The 19,604-nt window shown below is 58.7% G+C and overlaps 1 protein-coding gene and 1 long non-coding RNA gene across 7 annotated transcripts in view; one reads left to right on the plus strand and one right to left on the minus strand.

Annotated features, from left to right (window-relative positions):
* The window catches only part of ABCG1 (ATP binding cassette subfamily G member 1), an 80,947-nt gene that overhangs the window by 26,118 nt on the left and 35,225 nt on the right, over positions 1-19,604 (minus strand). For all 6 annotated transcript variants that reach the window (XM_045036571.1, XM_045036572.1, XM_045036569.1 and 3 more), the window contains 2 exons: positions 2,246-2,363; positions 430-562 (listed from right to left, as the gene is read on the minus strand). In XM_045036571.1, coding sequence (XP_044892506.1) covers positions 430-562; positions 2,246-2,363 — 251 coding nt within the window. The remainder of the gene's footprint in view (positions 1-429; positions 563-2,245; positions 2,364-19,604) is intronic.
* LOC109503286 lies at positions 11,077-16,100 on the plus strand. The gene is made up of 2 exons (XR_002735766.2): positions 11,077-11,490; positions 14,448-16,100. It is a non-coding gene; the product is annotated as an uncharacterized LOC109503286 (long non-coding RNA).

Genomic DNA, 19,604 nt, shown 5'->3' on the forward strand with positions numbered 1-19,604 from the left:
TGGGGGCCGCACACTATCTTTTGCAGCAGGTGAGGCCAAGGCAGAAAAGCTAGCAGCCCCATGAACAACCAGTGGGGGGCCGAGGACGAGACCCTCAAGGTCCTAACCCAGGCACCAGATTGGGGAACTTGGGCCCAAAGCCACAAACAACTAAGGGCAGCTGATGGCCCTTAAGGGTGATAGGGGTGTGTCTGATGGTGTATCAGTAACCTCATAAACTTGGCCATGAATTTACCATCCAGAGTCTATGAGAAGTCAGGGTCTTGGGAGTTTGTTTTCGATGAAGCTGTCCAAACAGCATGCCTGGTGTGAGAGCTGCGCTGGAGGGAGGTGGCCCGCAGAGCCCCCAGCCCCACGCCGGGGACTGCTCTAATGGGGGGAGGCGGAAGGGGGGCGGCCTGTGCAGGCTCAGGCCGGTGGGCGGCTCACCATCATGGCTTCCTGCACAGTGAGGTGTGGCAACAGCATGTCGTCCTGCATGATGTAACAGGACACCTTCCGGAAGCAGCGCAGATCCCGGGGCAGGCCGTTGATGAGGACGACCCCCTTCATGCCAGTCTCCCTGCAGAGCCGAGAGTGGACACCGTCAGCTCCTCCTCCAGGGCCCTGGGGAGGGAGGAGGCCCCTCCCAGCATCTTCCCGACGGACCGTTTACCGCAGGGACACCAAGGGGCAGGCAGGAGGGGATGGGGACCCAGAACAGTACCAGGACTCGCAGGAAGGAGCTGCACGGAGACCATGCTCGGGATGGACGGGGAGGTGAACCGAATCCGTAAGTAACCAGCGCTTACGAACAAAGATGCGCGTGGGTGCTCCCACGCATGGCCACCAGGTGGGACGTGCCCCCCCCCCCAACTGTGCTGGGGTTTGTGAGATTGGCTTCTGAGCGATGTCGTGAGTGGCCAAGGCTACCCCGAAGGCCAAGACTCTGCAGCTGGGGGTGTGGCTGCTTTATAGGAACCAGCTCCTGAGGGCAGAGACCGAGCAGGCTCCCTGTGTGCAGGTGGCTCGGAGGAGGGGGTCTGGGCCCTGCATCCATTCGGCCAAGCGGATGCTCCTTCTCCACAGGGGAAGTTGTCCCCTGGCCCAGCGACAGGTCAGGACATGGCGTGTGCACCCCGGAGACCTGAAGGGCACAGCCTCCCCCTCCCAGACCCACGGTGCATCTGCACTGGCCCAGGGAGGTGGGGGAGGCTGGGACAGGCCCCTAAGGAAGTGCCTCCTGGATGTCTCGGGGCACAGAAACACCGAGGGATAGTGGAGACCAGTGAAATTATGGAGTCTGGTTTCCAGCCTCATCCTGGCCGTTACTATGACCTTGGGCTCTTTCCTCCAGGCAATGGGCTGGGATCCCCACCCCCCCCCCACCAGGGACTAGCCACCTCCAGGCAGTGGTCCACAGCCCCAGCTGCCTGAGCACCCCTAGGCCAGGCAGCAACTGTGGGTGTGGGATGTGCTGACAGTGGCTGCCCCCCCCCCCACCCATGCACCCCCTGATGCTGGACGCTGACTTCAACCTCTGTCAGGTTTTTAAAAATCCTAATTTCTGGCATTAAGGAGTAATGCAGAGGTCCCAAGGAAAGAGGTGATAGTGTCTTTTTGTTTCCAGGAGATGAAATTCTCCTGAGTATCAACAGTGTTTTTTGCTACAGTTAGCAAAGCCAAGCCCGAGAGCTGAAGACAGGCGACTTGAGGAGCACAGTTTTAACACCCATGGGGATCGGGCTTTCCGGTGACGCCCCCAGGAATGACACGGGGCAGGACGTCTGGGGCTAACACAGGCACTGGCAGGAGTGCGTGAGCTCGGGGACCCAGCCTGACGGTCCTCCTGCTCATCTTACATTAGACCCTGACTCACACTAGTCTTAGAGTTCTCCTGCCGTCCCCTCCCCAGCCTTGACCTTCCTCCTTCTTCCTATCCTGCGCCTGGCCACGGCTGAGCCCACGAGGGAGCCCACCCGGCTGCTCCGTCCCGTGGCCTCCTTCCCCTGCACGTGGGCCGTCCACCCTCCACCGTCACGTGACATTGAGCAGGTGCTGCCCTCTGACACTTTCAAAGTCACTGTCGTCCCTGCAGGGCTTCCTTCCCGGATCCCAAGGCCTCTCGCTGCTAAACCCCACAGGTCACAGTCTGTACAGAACCTTAAGAAGTGACAGGTAGAACAGAAGGGGCTTCTCTCTCCCGACTGCCACCCACAGGCCAACCACGGGGTGAGGACCTGTTTGTCCGCAGAGGCGTGCTCACCTGTATCCAGCCAGAATGTTCATGAGTGTGGACTTCCCGGCCCCAGAGGGACCCATGATGGCCACCAGCTCCCCGCTGTTGAACTTCCCAGAGATGCCTTTCAGAAGGGTCTTGTATCCTGCAGAAAGCACATCACACCCGTTTCCCGGCTGCCGATCGCAGGGATCGTGGGCTTTTATGCCAGGCAATACAGGCAAACCCACGAGGACACCCGACGATGTAACCACGGCCAGAAAGCAAGATCTTACACGCGTGGCCTAAATGCCGAGTTCTGAGGGCGAAAGCCCACCGCCCGTGTGCCCCCATCTTCCTCAGTTGCACACCCCCGGCATTATGTTAGCAGCGACCCGCACACGTGCGCTGCTCTAGTGTTTATAAAGCACTTGCATGTGCATTAATTATCTGGCCTACAGGGAATCCACCACCTCGTTTTGGAATAAGACCAGGGGGTCTGGTGTCTCCTTCAGGACCCCCACAGCCAGTGTGAACAGATCTCAACCCAGGGCCACACCGCCAGCCATGTCACTTCCGCCCCCACGATGGGGAGCAAGTATGTTTATTTACTTATTTTTTTTTTAATTTTTTTTAACGTTTATTTATTTTTGAGACAGAGAAAGACGGAGCGTGAATGGGGGAGGGTCAGAGACAGGGAGACACAGAATCCGAAGCAGGCTCCAGGCTCCGAGCCGTCAGCACAGAGCCCGACGCGGGGCTCGAACTCATGGACCGCGAGATCATGACCTGAGCCGAAGTCGGACGCTCAACCGACGGAGCCACCCAGGCGCCCCGCAAGTGTGTTTATTAACGAAACGGTTATTTCATTTATTTACAGTTTGTACACACACGAGCTATTCACGCAAGACTTCTTCATAAACCATCGCCTTCTAATTAGTTAAAATAGTATTAATTAATTAATAATTAAGGGCTTGTCGTTTTGCAGCCACATCAAATTGCTTTGGAAGCTCTGCCAAGTCTCCCTCCGAGAGCCTCGTAAAAGGAGAAGGACCACGCGTCACAGAGACAGCCACGTTCGTCCGCCTTCGAGTAGACGGTTCAACGTGTGGCAATAAAACAGGCAGCTGGACCCACGGGTAAAGACTCCTGATTCAGACCCATTTCCTCAGTTCCTGAGAAACGTGCTCAGAAGGGACCCCTCCAGGACCACAGCCACGCAAACGAAGCGTTTCACCCCCCACGGCCAACACTTCCAGGGGCCGGTGAAGCCCTCCAGGCAGGGAGCCCCTCCTTTCGACTTTCTCCCCAGTCGCTGGCTGTATGCTCCCCGTACCCCCAAACCTGCACGGGCCTGGGAGGGTTCTCGCCCAGCTGTCTGCTCGTCTTCCACAGATGGGGCCCCTCCACCCCGCACCTGTCACCATGTGCCACCTCGATTTGGACAGGGAGTCCCCGAGGACTCGTTTAATCAGGCAGAGAGAAGCAGAAGCAAAAGGCAGGAAGCCTGTGGCCCCGCGATCTGCCTCATTACGGAGAGTGGCAGAGTCCCCTGGGGAGACCGCGCCGGGTAGGAAGGGGCAGAGCAGCTCACATTCCTACCGCTGGGATGTGGGGGACTTAGCGGAAGGAGCAGAGGGAGACCAGCTGCAGGCAGGGGCTGGGACCCCAGGGACAGCGTCTGCATCTGCCCCGTGGCGGACGGACACATGGAAAAGCTGGGGGTCAGCAGAGGCTTCTCCTCTGCAAGGTCAAGCCCCCCGTGCGGTGGGACCTCATCAGGCGCCCCGGGGCCTGGGCCACAGGGACCCGAATGACATCACTGAGGGCGCACTGATTCCAGAAAGGCGTCTGCTCCTTCCTGGCCTCCCGGTGGGCAGTTCAGGTGGGGATCGGGGTTACTCCCGAGCAAACCCTCCCTTGAGTCTGTGCTGTGAACCAGTAACCTCCCGAGGATGTAGGTGACTCACTGAGATGGCCACCCGGCCATGTGCGGGCCAAGGGCCGTCTGACGGCCTGGGGGCGGCCTTGTGCCCCGGGGTTCCGAGAGGCCCTTTCCCTCTGGGCAGAGCCCATGGGGGTTCCTCTGACAGCACCTGGGGCTGCCCCTTGGTGTTGGGGTGCACACTGGGCACCAGATAACAGCACAACTCACACAGGCGGTGATGCCCACGGCCGGCACACCGGGACGTGCACCAAACCCGTGGGAGCGGTGGACTCATCTGGCCCTTTCAAGAGAAGGTGGGCCCGTAAGGGTGTGGCCTGTGGTCTTGTCATTTAGAGCCACCGACTGGGACCGTACATGTGCCCACGAACCCCGTACTGGCTTCGTGGGCCAGGGCCAGGTGGAGCGAGGCTGGTGAGGCTGACGACTCATGCCTCGGGGAGGGGCGCTGGCTCCCAGGGCAGCCAGTGAGGCCAGGTGCATGCGGCGGGCTGGCCGAGGGGGTCCTCCCGAGCGGGGCCTGCACGGGTCCGGTGGCGGAGAAGGTACCAGACCCGGCATGGGGCTGTGCTTCTTTAAGATCAGAAACCTGCTTTTCTTTAGAAACAGAGAACACACATTCGGGAGTGAAGAGTCGTAAAAGTGACAGGGCACCAAGAAATCACCAGTCTGTCTGGACCCGCAAGGGTCCGAGTTCACACTCGGACGTGGGGCCCCCAGCGTGGTGCCCAAGGACCGGGCGCACCCATTAGAATCGTGTTTGTGAGTGTCCCACACGTGCTCACTCTATCTGTGCAGCAAACTCGTCCTTGGCTGCAGAGCCTTGCACTTGACCCCTTGCGGAAATACGGAATGCGAGAATACGTGAGGCGTCCCAAACCCCCCGCCCTACATCCCGAGCTTGAGCTCGGCCCAGCCCAGCTCTTGGCACCATGGGGGAGCCACCTCCTTCGTGTGCTGTGGACACTCGATACGCGTGCTCTCCCTGCTGCTTCTGGGGAGGCGGTGATTTTCCGGGGATCGCCAAGTGCGGAAACCACAGAGGGGCAGGGCCCCCCTGCCGCGTGCGGACAGCCCATCCCTAAAACAGCCGGGCAAGAAGCCAGATCAAAACCCACACAACAGAGGAGCGGAGAGAAAGACACAAAGACAGAGAGGACAGCGCCCCAGGTCCCTCCAGCCCAGGGACGAGAACTCTGCTCAGACACCGGTCCTTCCACCTCAGAGGAGGTTAGCGCCACTCTGTCGCGGGGACCCATGTTGGCGAACAGTGCTTCAGGGGGCAGCGGTGTCTGTCGACCCCCACAAGGTGCTGGGGACACACAGCGGCAAAGCTTCAGCCTGGGGGGGGGCACACAGATGTCTCATTTTGTAGAAACGTGCCCTTGGAGGGGAAGGACGGGGGACAGCCCGGCCCTCGGGCGAGTGCCAGCTCTGGGCGTGCTCACTCGGGGTGAGCGCGGCACCCGCTTCGCTCACAGCTTCCCCTCAGTGCCCCACAGCAAGCTGAGTACTGGGTTCCTCCCCATAAGCTGCAGACCAGAAGCCAGGGCCCAGAGAGGGCGTGTGACCTGCCCAAGGTCCCACAGCGGGTCAGCAGAGAAGGCCAGCATTGCAAGCGCTGTGCGAATCTCCAGCAGGGGCTCTTGCAGCCGGGGGCCTGATGTGCCGCCAGTGCCAACAATGCCGTCACGGGGTTTGGGCGTCGCTCCCGCCCCCCAGCGTGGCCTGACCCCCCCCCCCCCCGGAATCAGTGTCAGCTCAACCCAGGCACGTGCGTTCCGTCTGCTACTGTGTGAAGCACTTCACAGAGAAAGGGAAGAAATGACGCGCCTTTCGCCCCCCAAAGACAGGATCCCCTCCCTCCCCGGAGGCCCAGGTTGCCACCCGGGGGCAGGCGGAGCTGAGAGGTCCTGGGGGCTCGGGGCCGAAAACGCCCTGTGTGCACCCAAAGAGCTCGGAGCGGGTCGAGTCCTCCCCTCCCCTTCCAGATCTTCATTCCCTAAAACGCCCTCAAGATAAAAACAAACACTTCCTGCCGGGGTGAGGGAGGGTCTTCTGTGGTTTAGGGAGGACTCACTCAAGCCCTGTGTATGTTAGGGACCCCTCGGTGCACGTGGGAAGACAGGCGTCCTCTGACCGAACAGACGCTCCCTGATACTGAAGAGCCTCCAGCCACCCAGCCCGGCGGCGCAGGGACAAAGGGGTTCGGCAGACGTGTTTCAGAGCAGCGCCCGCAAATCGGGGCCCGCTGTCGGAGCCCTCGGGGTCCCGTTGGGCCCCGATCCTGGTGACCTGCAGAAAATAACAAGCAGCGTGTCCCGCAGGCTCCAGCCGGTGACTCGCTGGCTCGGGCCTCATTGACCGAGTTGTGGCTTTAGAACAGGCGGCTGTTTCTAGAGAGGTTTCCAGGGTCAGTGCGTCGCTAGGTTTTGTTTCCGAGCCGCGGCAAACAAGGGCGCGCTGTCTCACCGCGCCGGGCAGCGGACGGAGAAGCGGGCGCCCCCAGAGAGGGGGCTCTTTCCGTGCTCGTCCGAGGGCCGAATGCCATCCTGACGGTCCAGGGCGCTGACCCCGCCGGGGGTGGGGCACCCACGCCATAAAAATAACGGTGCAGGAACAGTCCCCACGCGGGCAGCTGTGCAGAGGCCACAGAGCGGCCGCCCTCCTGGGTCTGCTCGCTCACTCAAGACCCGGCCCAGGTGGCTGTGCCCACAGAATAAACCACGGACTCCCCTGCTTTGCTGCAGAAGCAAATGGGTGTGGCCACGTTCCACTAAACCTGACTTACAAACCGAGGAGGCGGGCGGATTTGGTGGTTTGTGACCCTGTTCTAGAACTCTGGAGCAGGGACTGGCCCGGCATCAGAGGCGGCTGGGCTCCCGCCAGGTCGCGTCTCTCAGGCGGGTGCGCTTGCTAGCTGTGGGAAGGCCAGGTAGGGCTGGCGTGCGCCTGCTCTAAGGGAGAATGGGGAAACTGAGGCAGCTCTGAGAGGAAACGAACCTCACCCTACACCCCGGAGCGAGGGGGACGCTAGCCCAGACCCAACTCAGCAGCATGAATGAGACGGCCTGTCAGGGTGCCCGCTGCTCCCCCATCACACCCAGACTCCCCATGGTGCCATCTTAACCCAGGAAGCCACACTGCCCCTGGGCGGGGTGGGGGGGAGCCCCCTAGGACCGCGGTCTCCAGAGCCACCCACAGGGGCCACCTCCTCACGGGCCCTCAGGGCAGCTGCTATCAGCACCCCACTTCCACGGGAGCCCGAGAAAAGGTGACCTCAGGGCCCATTCTCTGATAGAATGTTCTAGTCCCCGTCTCCAAAGCTTACCTAGGTATACTACAAACACGTTGGTTCGAAGCAATCCCCAGCTGCAACTCCCAGGGTGGTTTTCAGGCCTTGAGTGTTGGGGGTTCGGGGTGGAGTTGTGGGGGGGGGGGACAGGGAAGGGAGGGAGGGAAGGAGGGAAAGAGGCAGGGATGGGGGGATATGTGCTCTACCCCTGGAGTGGACCGAATACTAGCCTCCAAACAAGTCCACGTCCTAATCCTGAGAATCTGTGTTACCCTGCAGATGGGATTAAATGAAGGATCTTGAGATGGAGATATTACCCTGGATTATCCGGGCAGGCTCAAAATAATCACAAGCGTCTTTCTAAGGGAAAGCAGGAGACAGGCGGGTCGGAGGCAGGACTGGAGACACGACCAAGGACGCAGAGGCTGAGGAAAGAGACAGATTGGGTGATGCCCCCTTGTTGGCTCTGAAGATGGGGGAGGGGCCACAAGACCAGGAGTACAGCCGCTGGATGCTGGGAAAGGCAAGGAAAAGATTCTTCCTGGAAGTCTCCAGAAGGAACACAGCCCTGATTTTGGACCCCTAACGTCCCAAACTTGAAGACAATCCATGTGTGTTATCCGAAGCCGCCAGGTCTGTAGCGATTTGTTACCTCAGCACCAGGACGCCCGTAAACCCCTCCCCGCCCCGCTCAGCCGATGCCCAGGTGCTGCCTGCGGGGCCATGTCCCCCCAAGGACCACGTCCCCCTTCCTCTGTGGACATGGCGGACAGGCCAGCAAGCCTCACGAGGAGCAGCTCGACGGACGGTCTTCCCTCCGGGAAGGAAGCCCCGGGCTGTTCTAGAAGAGATGAGTGGTACCATCTGGCAAAATCTTCCAGAACGAGTGTTTCTTCTATCCGGTGTCATTCTGACTTTCTCGGGTCATCCACATGGCACAGAGCCTGGTTAGACCAGGTCCCCAGTGTAGACTTTTCATAATGAGGTTAAAGGAAGCAGATTAAACTTTGCAATTAAATGTGAACAGAAAAACAAGGAGAGGGAAGAGTAAGGTGGTGGGAGGCAGCCGAGGGCCCCTCCAGCTATGCTCACGACTAGGGAGTGGCCATGGACAGACCGCCTACCCGTCCTGGCCTCGGTTTCCCCAGGATAAAACCCGTTCTGGCACTAGAATCCTCTAGATTCCTCCGGGAGTCGCATGTGGCTTTCTTTCCCTAGATAACCAAATGGTAGCTGGGGGGTTACGTGCGGATCCCACTGACAGGGCCAAGGGGTCCTGAGACTGGGAGTCCCCTCTGCACGTGCCAAGCTCACGGCGAGCGTCTGCGACTGAGGCCGGGTCCAGGTTCGTCATCGTGCAGGGCCTGACACAGAACCTTCCCTCAGTCCGAGCACGTGCTTGATTTTCGCACGTTCGTCAGCTCTGAGGAAGGACGACAAAAAAGAAAGGAGCCCCAAGGGCTTAGAAGAGCCAGGTAATAGACACAGACCGTCGACTATTTTTAAATGTATGGGGTTTAACTACAGATCTTTTCAGCGGTAAAATTTCCCACAGCTAACGCCCAGAATCCTAGAGCGAGTCATTTTCCAGCTCTGCCAGGGAAGACTCATGCCAGCCAGTCCCTCAGACCACACACAGCGTGACACCCCCACCCCATTACCCAGAACTGTATTTCACTGATGCTTCATCTTCTCCGCCATGAGGGAGAGACACAGCCAGACGTTCCTACGCAACTGACGAAGATCAACGCCGTCGCGACAGCGATTCGAAGATTGCGTGATCCGGTCAGTACCGAGACACCCCGGATCGTTCTCGAAAGCGCAAATCAGTGGAAAGATGGGAGAGGGGAGCAGGTGGGGTACAGAGAAGGCTTCTGCGTTCTGGGGCGGGGGGCTGGCTTCGGGGGCTCCAGCGTGGGCCCGGGGCTCTGATCGCTCAAGGCACACCAAAGTGTACAATCTCTGTGCACGCCAAAGCTGCCCATCTGTATCCAGACAGCATTCAGCCCATGGAGCCCATATGCACGTGCTCCCTCCTTACACAGCTTTATTCTCAAGAAGCACAGTGCCTCCCGCCGTGCAGGGAGGCATCTCTGGACCAGGGGCATGTCAAGGCCAGTTCGATCGAATCCTAAATTACGGGACATTCTCCCTTGCCCCTAACTTAAACGCATTCCCGTGAGGGCTTGGATCTTGGCATCAGCATCAGAGTGGCTCTGAGCCCCCAACATCGTGGGTGCTGGCCCCAGGTGACCTGTGTGACCTGGGTGATGGGAAATGGCGTCCCGATTAATATCCCATCGGGGTTCTCTGAGATGCTGACCCGCTGAGACAGCCGTGGGGCACGAAGGCGTGAGCGAGCCTGGGTACAGTCGAGCCGGGAGGATGGCAGGACCCGGTACATGAACCTCTCTATCCCAGCCACGGCTCCTGGAGCCCAGCCGACAGTGCCCACCGTCCCCCGTGGCCTTGGGCGCAGCAGCTGAAAACCCCACTGGTCCCGGTGGCAAGACAGACAGGGTCCTGCCAGTGACACCGGCAGCATCTTTCCTGCATTGCCATCAATTGCACACGGGCCGGAGGACAAAGCCGAGGGCTTGCCAAATAGCAAAAGGTCTCAAAAACCCCATCAGAATTCCTTCTCTCGGATCCACCGTAGAATCAGTCAGGGCATAAAGCCATCACGTCAGAAGGACGACTGAGAAGTGTTGTTTCTGGGACACCAAAGAGCGGGAATCGGGGAACATGAAGAACTTTGGGCGAAAGCAGGCCCCCCCCTCCTGAAACCAGAGGGAGCCCGAGCCGCGATTAAAGGGGAAGAGCAACACAAACCAACAAGAACGACAAGCAGAGTCTCCGAGGGTGGCTCTGATTTCCATAAAGTCCCCGCCCCGAGCGGTGGGCAGGAAACTCACAAATGAAATTCTGACTGCGTGTCCACTTCAGGTGCCCTCTCTGTGATCCTTACCTGCACGAGGCCGCCGTGCACCCACGAACGTGCCCACACACCAGGTACACACAGGCACACTCACACCCCACCGCATGCCCACACCCTGGTACACACACGCACACATGTACATGCACACCCCACCACACACACATGCACGCCCGCACCCCACCACACACACATGCACACCCGCACCCCACCATGTACACACACAGGCACACCGACACCCCACTCCACACACACCACACCGCCAGCCAGTTCGTGAGAACACTGGCAGTGGAACAGCCCTGCCCCAGCACAGCCACTAAAAATTGGATGCAAGTCATTTACATCTGCCTGTCAGGCATGAAGCAGGTTTTTATCACCACGTTATTTTTATACTTCTAAAAGCAGAGCTGGTCTCTTTCACACACTTCTAAACCTGGCTAGAACAATGAAGAAAAAAATCCTGATTCTTCAAATGATGCCAGCAGGGCCGCGAGGGTGCCAAACCATCCGCCCGGCATCCCATCATCCTCACCTGAACAGAACACGCAGTACCTGGTCTCCACGCCCACGGCAGAATTCTCTATGGAGACTGACGTTTGTAACATAAGCCCAGCTGCACACCTCCCTCCCCCCCATGCCCCTCCCCCTCCTCCCTTCCCTCCCTCTCCTTCCCTGGTCTCCCTCCCTCTCGATCCCTCCTCCCCCTCCCTCCCTGTCCCCTCCTCCCCCTTCTTCCCTCTCCCTCCCCTCTCCCTCTCCCTCTCCTCTTCTTCCCACTACTCTTGGCCCCAGAGCTAAAAGGATCTCTTGTTCAAAGTGTCTCTCTCCAGCCCCTTCCCCCTCCTCCTCCAAGAGTAACCTCAAGGCACGAAGGACAGAACTCCGTGTTCCTATAAACCCAGACATTTCGTTCTTAGCCCACCTGCTTCTTCCCTGCAACACCCAAGGGCCTTCACATTCACTCCTCGGTTTTCCTTATTAAGTGGCAAAGCCACGCCTACAAACCAACCCTCTTTCTCCTTTTTTATGCACCTTCCGAAACAGTGAAGGGGGCTTCTGACGTGACAGCAACAGCAGGGAAGACGGGCTCGTAATGTGAACATGGGCCCGAACACGGGGTAGGTGAGGGCTTCCGAGACGTTACCATGTGTCCCCAAACCGTGCAAACAGCACGTCCCCGCTCTCTGCCGGCCCAGCGAGTGTTGGGGCAGCAAGTCCAGTCGGCTTCACCACGGCTAACTTAACCGGTCCGACCGTGACCATCTACTACTGGTCTTACAGCCCCCTCTCCCCCCACCAGCAGCTGGATAACAGACAAAGCGCTGAACTTTCCAAGGGCTTTCCTTTGGGCGTGACTTTAATGGACCCAAAATGGTCACCCGGCCACGGTTCAGGATGCCTTTCCACCCTTCCTTCCCTAGAGCCTCTCTGCTTTATTGTCCCTGGTTGATGGTCTCCCTCACCGCCCATTTCCCCTGTCCGTCTGTCCGTCTGCCGCCCCACCTCGGCCCGGCTCTAGGCCCAAGCAGCTCCCTCATTCTTTCCGCTGGCTTCGGCCTCAGGATTTTAAACCGCACTGGGGAACGATCACATCAATGAACATCACGGGAGACGGTGCTCAGTGTCCAGAAAGCACCCCAGGGAGGTGCACACGCCCCCTCTCACCTCCTGCCCCAGCAGGTGCATCTGGGGTCACTGGGCAGAGCTGCATAAATGTGGTTTCCGTTTCCCCGGGAAGCCAGTCGCGGCACCAAGGGTTTCCATCCAGCTCTTCTCTGCGCAGGGCTTTTGGCCTAGGGGTCGGTGGGCTACTGACACCCTGGAGGGTCACATGAGGGCCTTTCTCCCTCTAAGGAAGGGCTTTGGGCAAGGAAACCATGCAACGGGCATCATCCGGTGCCTTGCTGAACTGCGCCTGGTGTGGCCGGGATTTAGTCCCCCACCTTCCGCGGTGGCTGGGGCTGTCCTCCCCCCGCGAGCACCAGCTCATCCCCAGTCTGGTCCTGTGACCTGCTCCGGGCACCTGCCCTTGGAGATGCCGTGCTTGACCGGGTCTCCACATGTCTGCGCCACCCACGTTCTCTGCCGACGTGCTCCACTCAGACCCCGGTGTCTGTCTCCCACCGGGGTGGTGACCAGCCCTCGATTCCGGACAGGGCGGATGCACTCCCTAGGGCCAGCGGCCCCAAGGCTGGGATCCGGATCCCAGCGCCCTAAAGCTCCTGCCGTGTCCCTCCCCGAGTGCCGACGCTGCACGTGCATGCAGGCCTGCGGGGACGTTGGGAGACCGGAGCACTCGGGTGGCAGCCCCTGGTGCAAAGATTCTTGCTGTTACTGCCTGCCCCAAGGAGCACCAGCGTCAGCCGCGCTCACCGAGCTGGAAAAGGGACCGTCCCCTCCACCCTGCAGTCGCTGCACCAGGAGGTTGCCCCCGGCCTCACAAGCAGCTCTTCTGTGAATGACAGTTTATCGCGGGACACGTTTCAGAACTGGAGGACATTCACCGGCGTCTTCCGTTGAAGAAACATCACAGTATGACTCGGACCAGAGGCCACACGCTCTCCAAAAAGGCACGGTGGAGGCTCTCAAATGGGACAACCTAGAAGTGTCGCCGCATTTCCCCATCAGCCAGGCTGGCTGCCATAACACGTCACAGTCGCCCGAGCTCCGTGCTCGTCGGGCTCTGAGGCGTCCCGGACCTACTGGACCCGTTTGTGCTCAGCGGGGCTATTTAAGGAAAGTCGTGGTTACCGCTGTGATCTGTCCAATGACTGCTTCCCCATCCCAAGTTCAAAGTCTGAAGGGGAAAAGGAGAAACTAAGCCCAAATCAGCACATGTGCAATTGTACATACAGAGGGCTCTGGGCGGCTTCCAGAAGCACGCCATGGCTGGCGACCGCTGGGCTCTACTCCCCTCCCTCATTGGGAAACGTTGATGGCATTTCCCCAACAGGAAATGGCAGCCACAGCTCAGTCTCCTGCAAGCACCCGGGCAGAGCTGGAGATAGCTCAGCCACGCGTCACCGTGCGTGGCCACATCCGAGAAACGTTCTGGGGACAGCTTCAGAAGACGCAGATTGGAGGACACTGTATTTCCACATTTGGCATTTCCAAGGACCCTGTGGCATGACCGAGGTGGCTAAGCCAGGGATGCCACTGACCCCACCAGCTTCATGAACTTTCCCTGTTGTTCTGGGTTACACAGCCGTGGAGAGGACCCCACACACAGACGCAGGCCTGACACCCATCCTAGAGGGTCACTCTGGCTCCCTGAGTAAAAGCTTGGTACCCTCTGGACCAGTGGGGATTCCCCGTAGCATCCTGAGCCTCTTGGGTGTCCCTCTGGATGGGGCCCCACTATCTCCCCCTCCAGGACCACCTCTGTGTGGCCAGGCCCAGGGTTCCGGGCCTTCTGTCACAACTGGGCCCTGCCAGGCCCATCTCCCACCACCCAGTGATGAAACTCAACTTTCCCCGCACACCAGGCCAGTCTGCTGGTGTCTCCCAAACATGCCTTGGCTGGTGTTTTTCACCCCACAGAACGCACCCCCTGTGCTGGCTCCATCATGGTCTGGCCAGGGACGTGGCCCCTGGGAGAGAGTGATCTTTACGGGGTGACTGGTGATGGCTCAAATCCCAAATCTACCCCTCTGTTTTCTCATCTCTAAAGTGGGGATAACCACATCTACCTGCTTGGAGGGTGAAAGGAGGTGAGCACTGGGGGGGGCCTCTGGTGCTGGGCTGGGCCTCAGTGAACACAACCCCCTCCAAACTAGACAGGCTTCTTCCTCCAAGCAATTGGGCCATTTTCATCTATTCATTCCATTTGCCAACTCATTCGCCACCTTGAGAGTCAAGGCAGCAGGTGCGGAGGCAGGCCGGTCAGAAGCCACTCCTGCCTTCCTCCAGGCTCGCCACCTGCCGGGGGAGGGCCACCCAGTCCCTCAAGGGGCCGGGGGCCGGCGTCCGTGGGGCACGGTGCCTGGGGCAGTGTGGGACGTCAGAGCACAAGTTCGATCATTGTCACCGCGCTGTGGTCGCTCTGTTGTCAGCTCTGCCCTCACGTCCCTTGCAGGGGGAAGACGGGTCCCTCCTGGGAGCCTGGTCCTCCTGGGTACCGGGGAAGGCCTCACACCCAGCGCCCGTCCAATCCTCAGCCTGGCTCCTGACCAAGTCTCCAACCAACAAGGCGTGATGAGAAGCCATAATCGCAAGAGACGCAGGCTTAAGTGTTACCTGCCGTTCGGGGAGCACGGGACCCAGAGACGGCCGGGTTCACGGCACCACGCGGGAGAGGCTGACACAGCCATGCGCTAAGGGCACGTGCAACCCACGAACGAAACTCCGGGGACCACGCGCGGCCACAGGGAGGACTGGCGAGCCGGCCGGAGAGGAGGCCCTGCCCCTGGATGGACTGACTCGTTCTCTGGACGGCCCGGTGCGTGTCCTCAGCGCCCACTTCCGAGGAGCAAGCCGAGTGTGGCTCCTGAATGTCTGAGCGCCACTGCACGCAGCCTCCTGTCTCTGGAGTCCTCGCCTGTGAGCAGGACACCCCACAGGCACCCACAGAGCAGAGACCAATGAGGTGCCCAGGGGGGCCGGGGGAGCCAGCTGAGCTTGAATCTGGTGTCTACCCGTTTAAAGGCCTTCAAAATGTGACCAGACGTGCCACAGTCCCCCAGGTCCCTGGTCAGCAGGGTGGCAGGATTCACCCAGGGGGAAGGCCGCTCGGCCAAGGAGGCCTCGTCACCTCCTTCTAGAGTGCTCTCCTCCTGTGTCTTCCCTTCCCGTCGTCCCCCGGGAGCCCCAATCCCCGGGCTTGCAGGTCAGAACCCCACGTCACGGACGGGCACACGCCGGCCCTCCCTCAGCGGGAGCCCTCCATCCACCCATCCCTTCTGCTTTTTCCTTTCTTGATCGCAGACCGCTTCAGTCACAGGGCGCTGGCGACTGCAGCCACCCCGGCTTCCGGGCTCCCTGGGCCCGGACACCGTTCCACGCTCCCACGCGGACTAACTCAGCGGATTCCCACACGACCCTGCGTGGGACGTACTTTTAATACACCCACTTTACGGGTGAGAACGTTGAGGGATGGAGAGCTAAAATAACCTTCCCGGGGTCCCGGGGCCAGCGGGCTGAGAAGTCAGCACTTAAACCACCTGGCCTGGTCCCGAGTGTATCTGTGATGCTAACTCCCTCTCCGACACGGACGGAAGGAAAAGAAATGAATACTCACGTGCCCACCACCCGGGTGAGGAAACACAGTGCCTGCTGTACCCCGTGCCCTCCTGGGGTCCCCACGCTCTCTGTGGGCCGCAGCCTGTCTCCCTCATGTCACACAGACTGGTCAGGTGGTGGCCCTGGAGACCCTGGTGCCCGCACACCACTGATCCTTCTACTCCCCCCTCCCCCCCACACCCCCCCAGATCTGGACACCACGTCGGGCCCTCGGCCGGGCTCTGGCCCCCTTCCTTCCTGGGCAGTGGGCCTCCCATTACACATTCTGTCCCCCGCCCCTGCTTCCTCCCAAGGGGATGGTGCCCACCCCTCTCGGCTCCTGGTTTCTAGAACCCTGCCCTGTATCACTCCCGCTTCCAGTGACCCCCTCCCCTGTGTAAATTCCCCTCCCCTCAAGGGCCATACTTTATCCACTTTCTTCCTCCCCGAGACTTAGCCAAAGCACTTTGCTTATAACAGATAATTAATAACAAATTTGTTGAATGATGAACAGATGCTTTATGAACTTGTTAAGAACATGGGGAAAAAACTCAAATATTTTCTAACCTGAAAATCACTCAAATGGAGAAAGAAGCAAACCCCCCAAGAAGGGCTGACTAGAAATTGTTTCTCAAGAGTATGTAACACCTCACATTTTTTTTTTTTTAATGTTTATTTATTTTTAAGAGAGGAAGAGACAGAGTGTGAGCAGAGGAGGAGCAAAGAGAGAGGGACACACAGAATCGGAAGCAGGCTCCAGGCTCCGAGCTGTCAGCACAGAGCCCGACGCGGGGCTCGAACCCACGGACCGTGAGATCATGACGTGAGCCTAAGTCGGACGCTTAACCGACTGAGCCACCGGGCGCCCCTACACCTCCCGTTTCTTACGTTAGATGTTCCTGTCTAATTTGAAGCAGAAAAGGGCTTCCCTGGTGTAGCTGAAAAATCATGGTCAAGTTTACAATCTCGTGATCCTAGGTTTTTCCTTCCCCCTCCCCCCCCCCCGCCCCACTTATCCTAAGCTGGTTACATGCGGCTTTGGTGCTGATAGTAGAGGCAATAATATATCACCTTCTCACTCAGAAGGAAATAAAGATATGCACATGAGATACAAATTTCGATGTGGCAGGGACAGTGTTTGATCTCAAAAGCTGATTTATCTTAAACCCAACTCTGTCAACCCAGGCCTTATTTTTCTAGAAAACCGGATTCTGTGAATCTTTAAGTTCTTTTCCTTACTTAAAAATAAATACTCACATAGGGGCGCCTGGGTGGCTCAGTCGGTTAAGCGTCCGACCTCGGCTCAGGTCACGATCTCGCGGTCCGTGGGTTCGAGCCCCGCATCGGGCTCTGTGCTGACAGCTCGGAGGCTGGAGCCTGCTTCTGATTCTGCGTCTCCCTCCCTCTCTCTCCCCCTCCCCTGCTTGTGCTCTGTCTCTATCTCTCGAGAATAAATAAACTTAAAAAAAATTTAAAACACAACACTCACATATAAAAGTAATCATACGTGAATACATCACATACACAAGCGCTGATACCTGCTTATGCGGCTGCATCTTGAAATCACCTCTCTGACTCCGTGTAAGGCAACATTATGAAAAAAAAACAGAAGAAAGCTCATGAGATCGCTCATTCCTGCACATCAGGGGCTTTCGGCTGTGGCTGACCACCTTCCCTCAGCCACGGCAGCTCTGTTTACACTTCTTACACTGAACTGAGGCTACTTTATGAAAACGTTCATCGCCAGGTATTTTACTGGAACAGTTTTAATGTTTTGCCAGCATCACGAGCGAAGAAGGCCTCAAGAGCAATAAATCCTTTTTCAAGCCTCTTTATATCCACTGAGGACTCTTTTTCCATACCCAGCCTCCGTCAAAAACCCCCACATTGACTCCTTTGACGTGCACGGATGGCCAAGGTCGTACAGCTCGAGGCTGACACCTGTAGATGCAGGGAGCCGCCCCGGGGGTCGGGATCACTGTCTGTGTCCAGTCACTGGACTGGACGCTGGACATGTGTCTGTGTCATCGTCCCCCCCCTCACCAGCCTGCTCCTCCCCGATCCGCCCTGGGTTCTCTGGGGTCTCCTGCCCGGGCCACTGTTCCTGACCCAGTTCCAGGATGTTCCCCAGGGAGAAGAGAGGCAGGCATGGCCCCCCACTGGTGCTTGGCCATCAGGGTCCCCCCGAGACACTCGCTTGGCTGTGGAGGTGTGCCATCACGGGCAGAGGCCAGGAACAGACGGGGAAGTGCCTGGATTGCCTGGCTTCCCCTGCAGGTTTGCCCACCTGGCCTGGCCGCATCCCAGCCCTGAGTTGTTCTTTTTTCTGCCAGCCTCGTGGGCCTCTCCACGCCTCCCCCACAGCCTTTGTTTCTGCTCTGCCGTCTGCCCTGACCTCTCCTTGTGCCCTGCTTGGCCCCTCGTCTGTGTGGGGGTGCAGGACGCGAGGCAAGCCCCAGCTTGCAGGCAAACGGACCCCACTCTCCATGACAGCGCTTGCTGTATGCTGAAGCAAATTGGGGTGAAGTCCTGCTTCCCCCCCCCCCCTTAATAATCCCCTTATCTGCACCGAAGGCCTCAAGTCAGCTGGAGAAGAATGTAATTTTCCAGGTCCCTTCTAATTTTTATGACGCCAAAACCCCAATCCAACAGCTTCTTTATAGATCAAGCTTATCCACAAGCCAATGGAAAGGCTCGAGTTTTCACGTAAATCCTATTTTCTTTGGTTCCTCCATCTACGAAGTCCCAGAAGTCTTCAAATGCCGACGTCTGCTTCCCCCTACGCACTCTGGCACAAAGCACGGGGCATCCAGAATTTACTAGAGGAGGCTCCAGAGGTCCAGAGGCAGCCCAGGGGATACAGGCTCAGCGCGCAGAGCTCGTAGGGTGGGTCTGAAGTACAGCAGGCATCTGGGAGGTAGAGCCGGGCCGGTGACTGGGGGACCCAGGACCCTGCCAGGCACAGGGTCTTCCTGCTTGGAAGTCACCCTCAGCCGGCAAGTTGAAAACGAGAGAGTTCACGCTCCTGGTTTCTACATGTCCCCCCCCGCATGGCTCCTGCCAAGTCAACAACCCTCTGTGAACCTCCAGTTCTGCCAGCAAGCTTGGGGATTTCTCTGCCTCGGTCATTCCGCATGTGAAGGTGCTTCCCCCGTGGTAAAGGTCACTGCCAGTCCTCAGCAAGTTTTTTCCAACGGAGACACTTCAGTGGCAGAGTCAACTATTAGGTGGTGGGGCAAGGGGTGTCACGTCAACAGCCCCTGCCCTTCAGCACAGAGGCGAGAAGCCTTGGAGTCGCCCCACTCACACTCCCACCATTAGGACCGCCTCTGTGTTCCCAGGATAATTTTTTAAAATTCGTCAATTACCGTCCTGCGATTCAGAATAATCTACCCTCTGCGAGACGAGGAAGATGCTCAGGTTCTTTGCCAAGAAGGGAGTGGGGATTGCAAAGCAAGATGGCAGACGGCAGGGAACGTGGTGCATCAGAGAACAAGATTTGGGGGGCTTTTACATGTGCCCACCTACGGGCAAAGCGGTGGCCGTGCCGACCGCGGTGTTTCCTCTCGAGTCCCTGGAGCTGGTGCAGAGGACTTTGGAAACGTGACCTTATTCTGCTGTGAGCGAGTATTATGAAACACCGACAGACGGCTCAGGTAGGCTCGTGTTGGAACCCTGCTCCGGGAGGGGAACAGAGAAGCCCGGGGTCCGAAGGGCCCATTCTGAACACCCGTGGGCCCCCCTATCTACTCTGGCCGTGCCCTCCAACCCGGGCCGACCTCAGGCTCCAGCCTCTGCAAATGATTTTGCGGCTTACAGTGACGTTTTAGCCAGAAGGGAGGAATTTTTCCGTTAGTCAAAGACGAGGCAGGTTTACAGACAAAGAAAGAGGGCGACCAGGTTGGAAGGTTGGAAGTGGGTTCCCCTATGCTCCCCCCACCTCCTCTGTCTGGCCAGTGCCTGGGGTTCCCACAACGGACCCCCGTCCCTTCACACGGCCCTCTTCCCAGATTTC

This window comes from Felis catus, chromosome C2 (genome assembly GCF_018350175.1).
Source record: "Felis catus isolate Fca126 chromosome C2, F.catus_Fca126_mat1.0, whole genome shotgun sequence".
Classification (NCBI taxonomy): Eukaryota; Metazoa; Chordata; class Mammalia; order Carnivora; family Felidae; genus Felis; species Felis catus.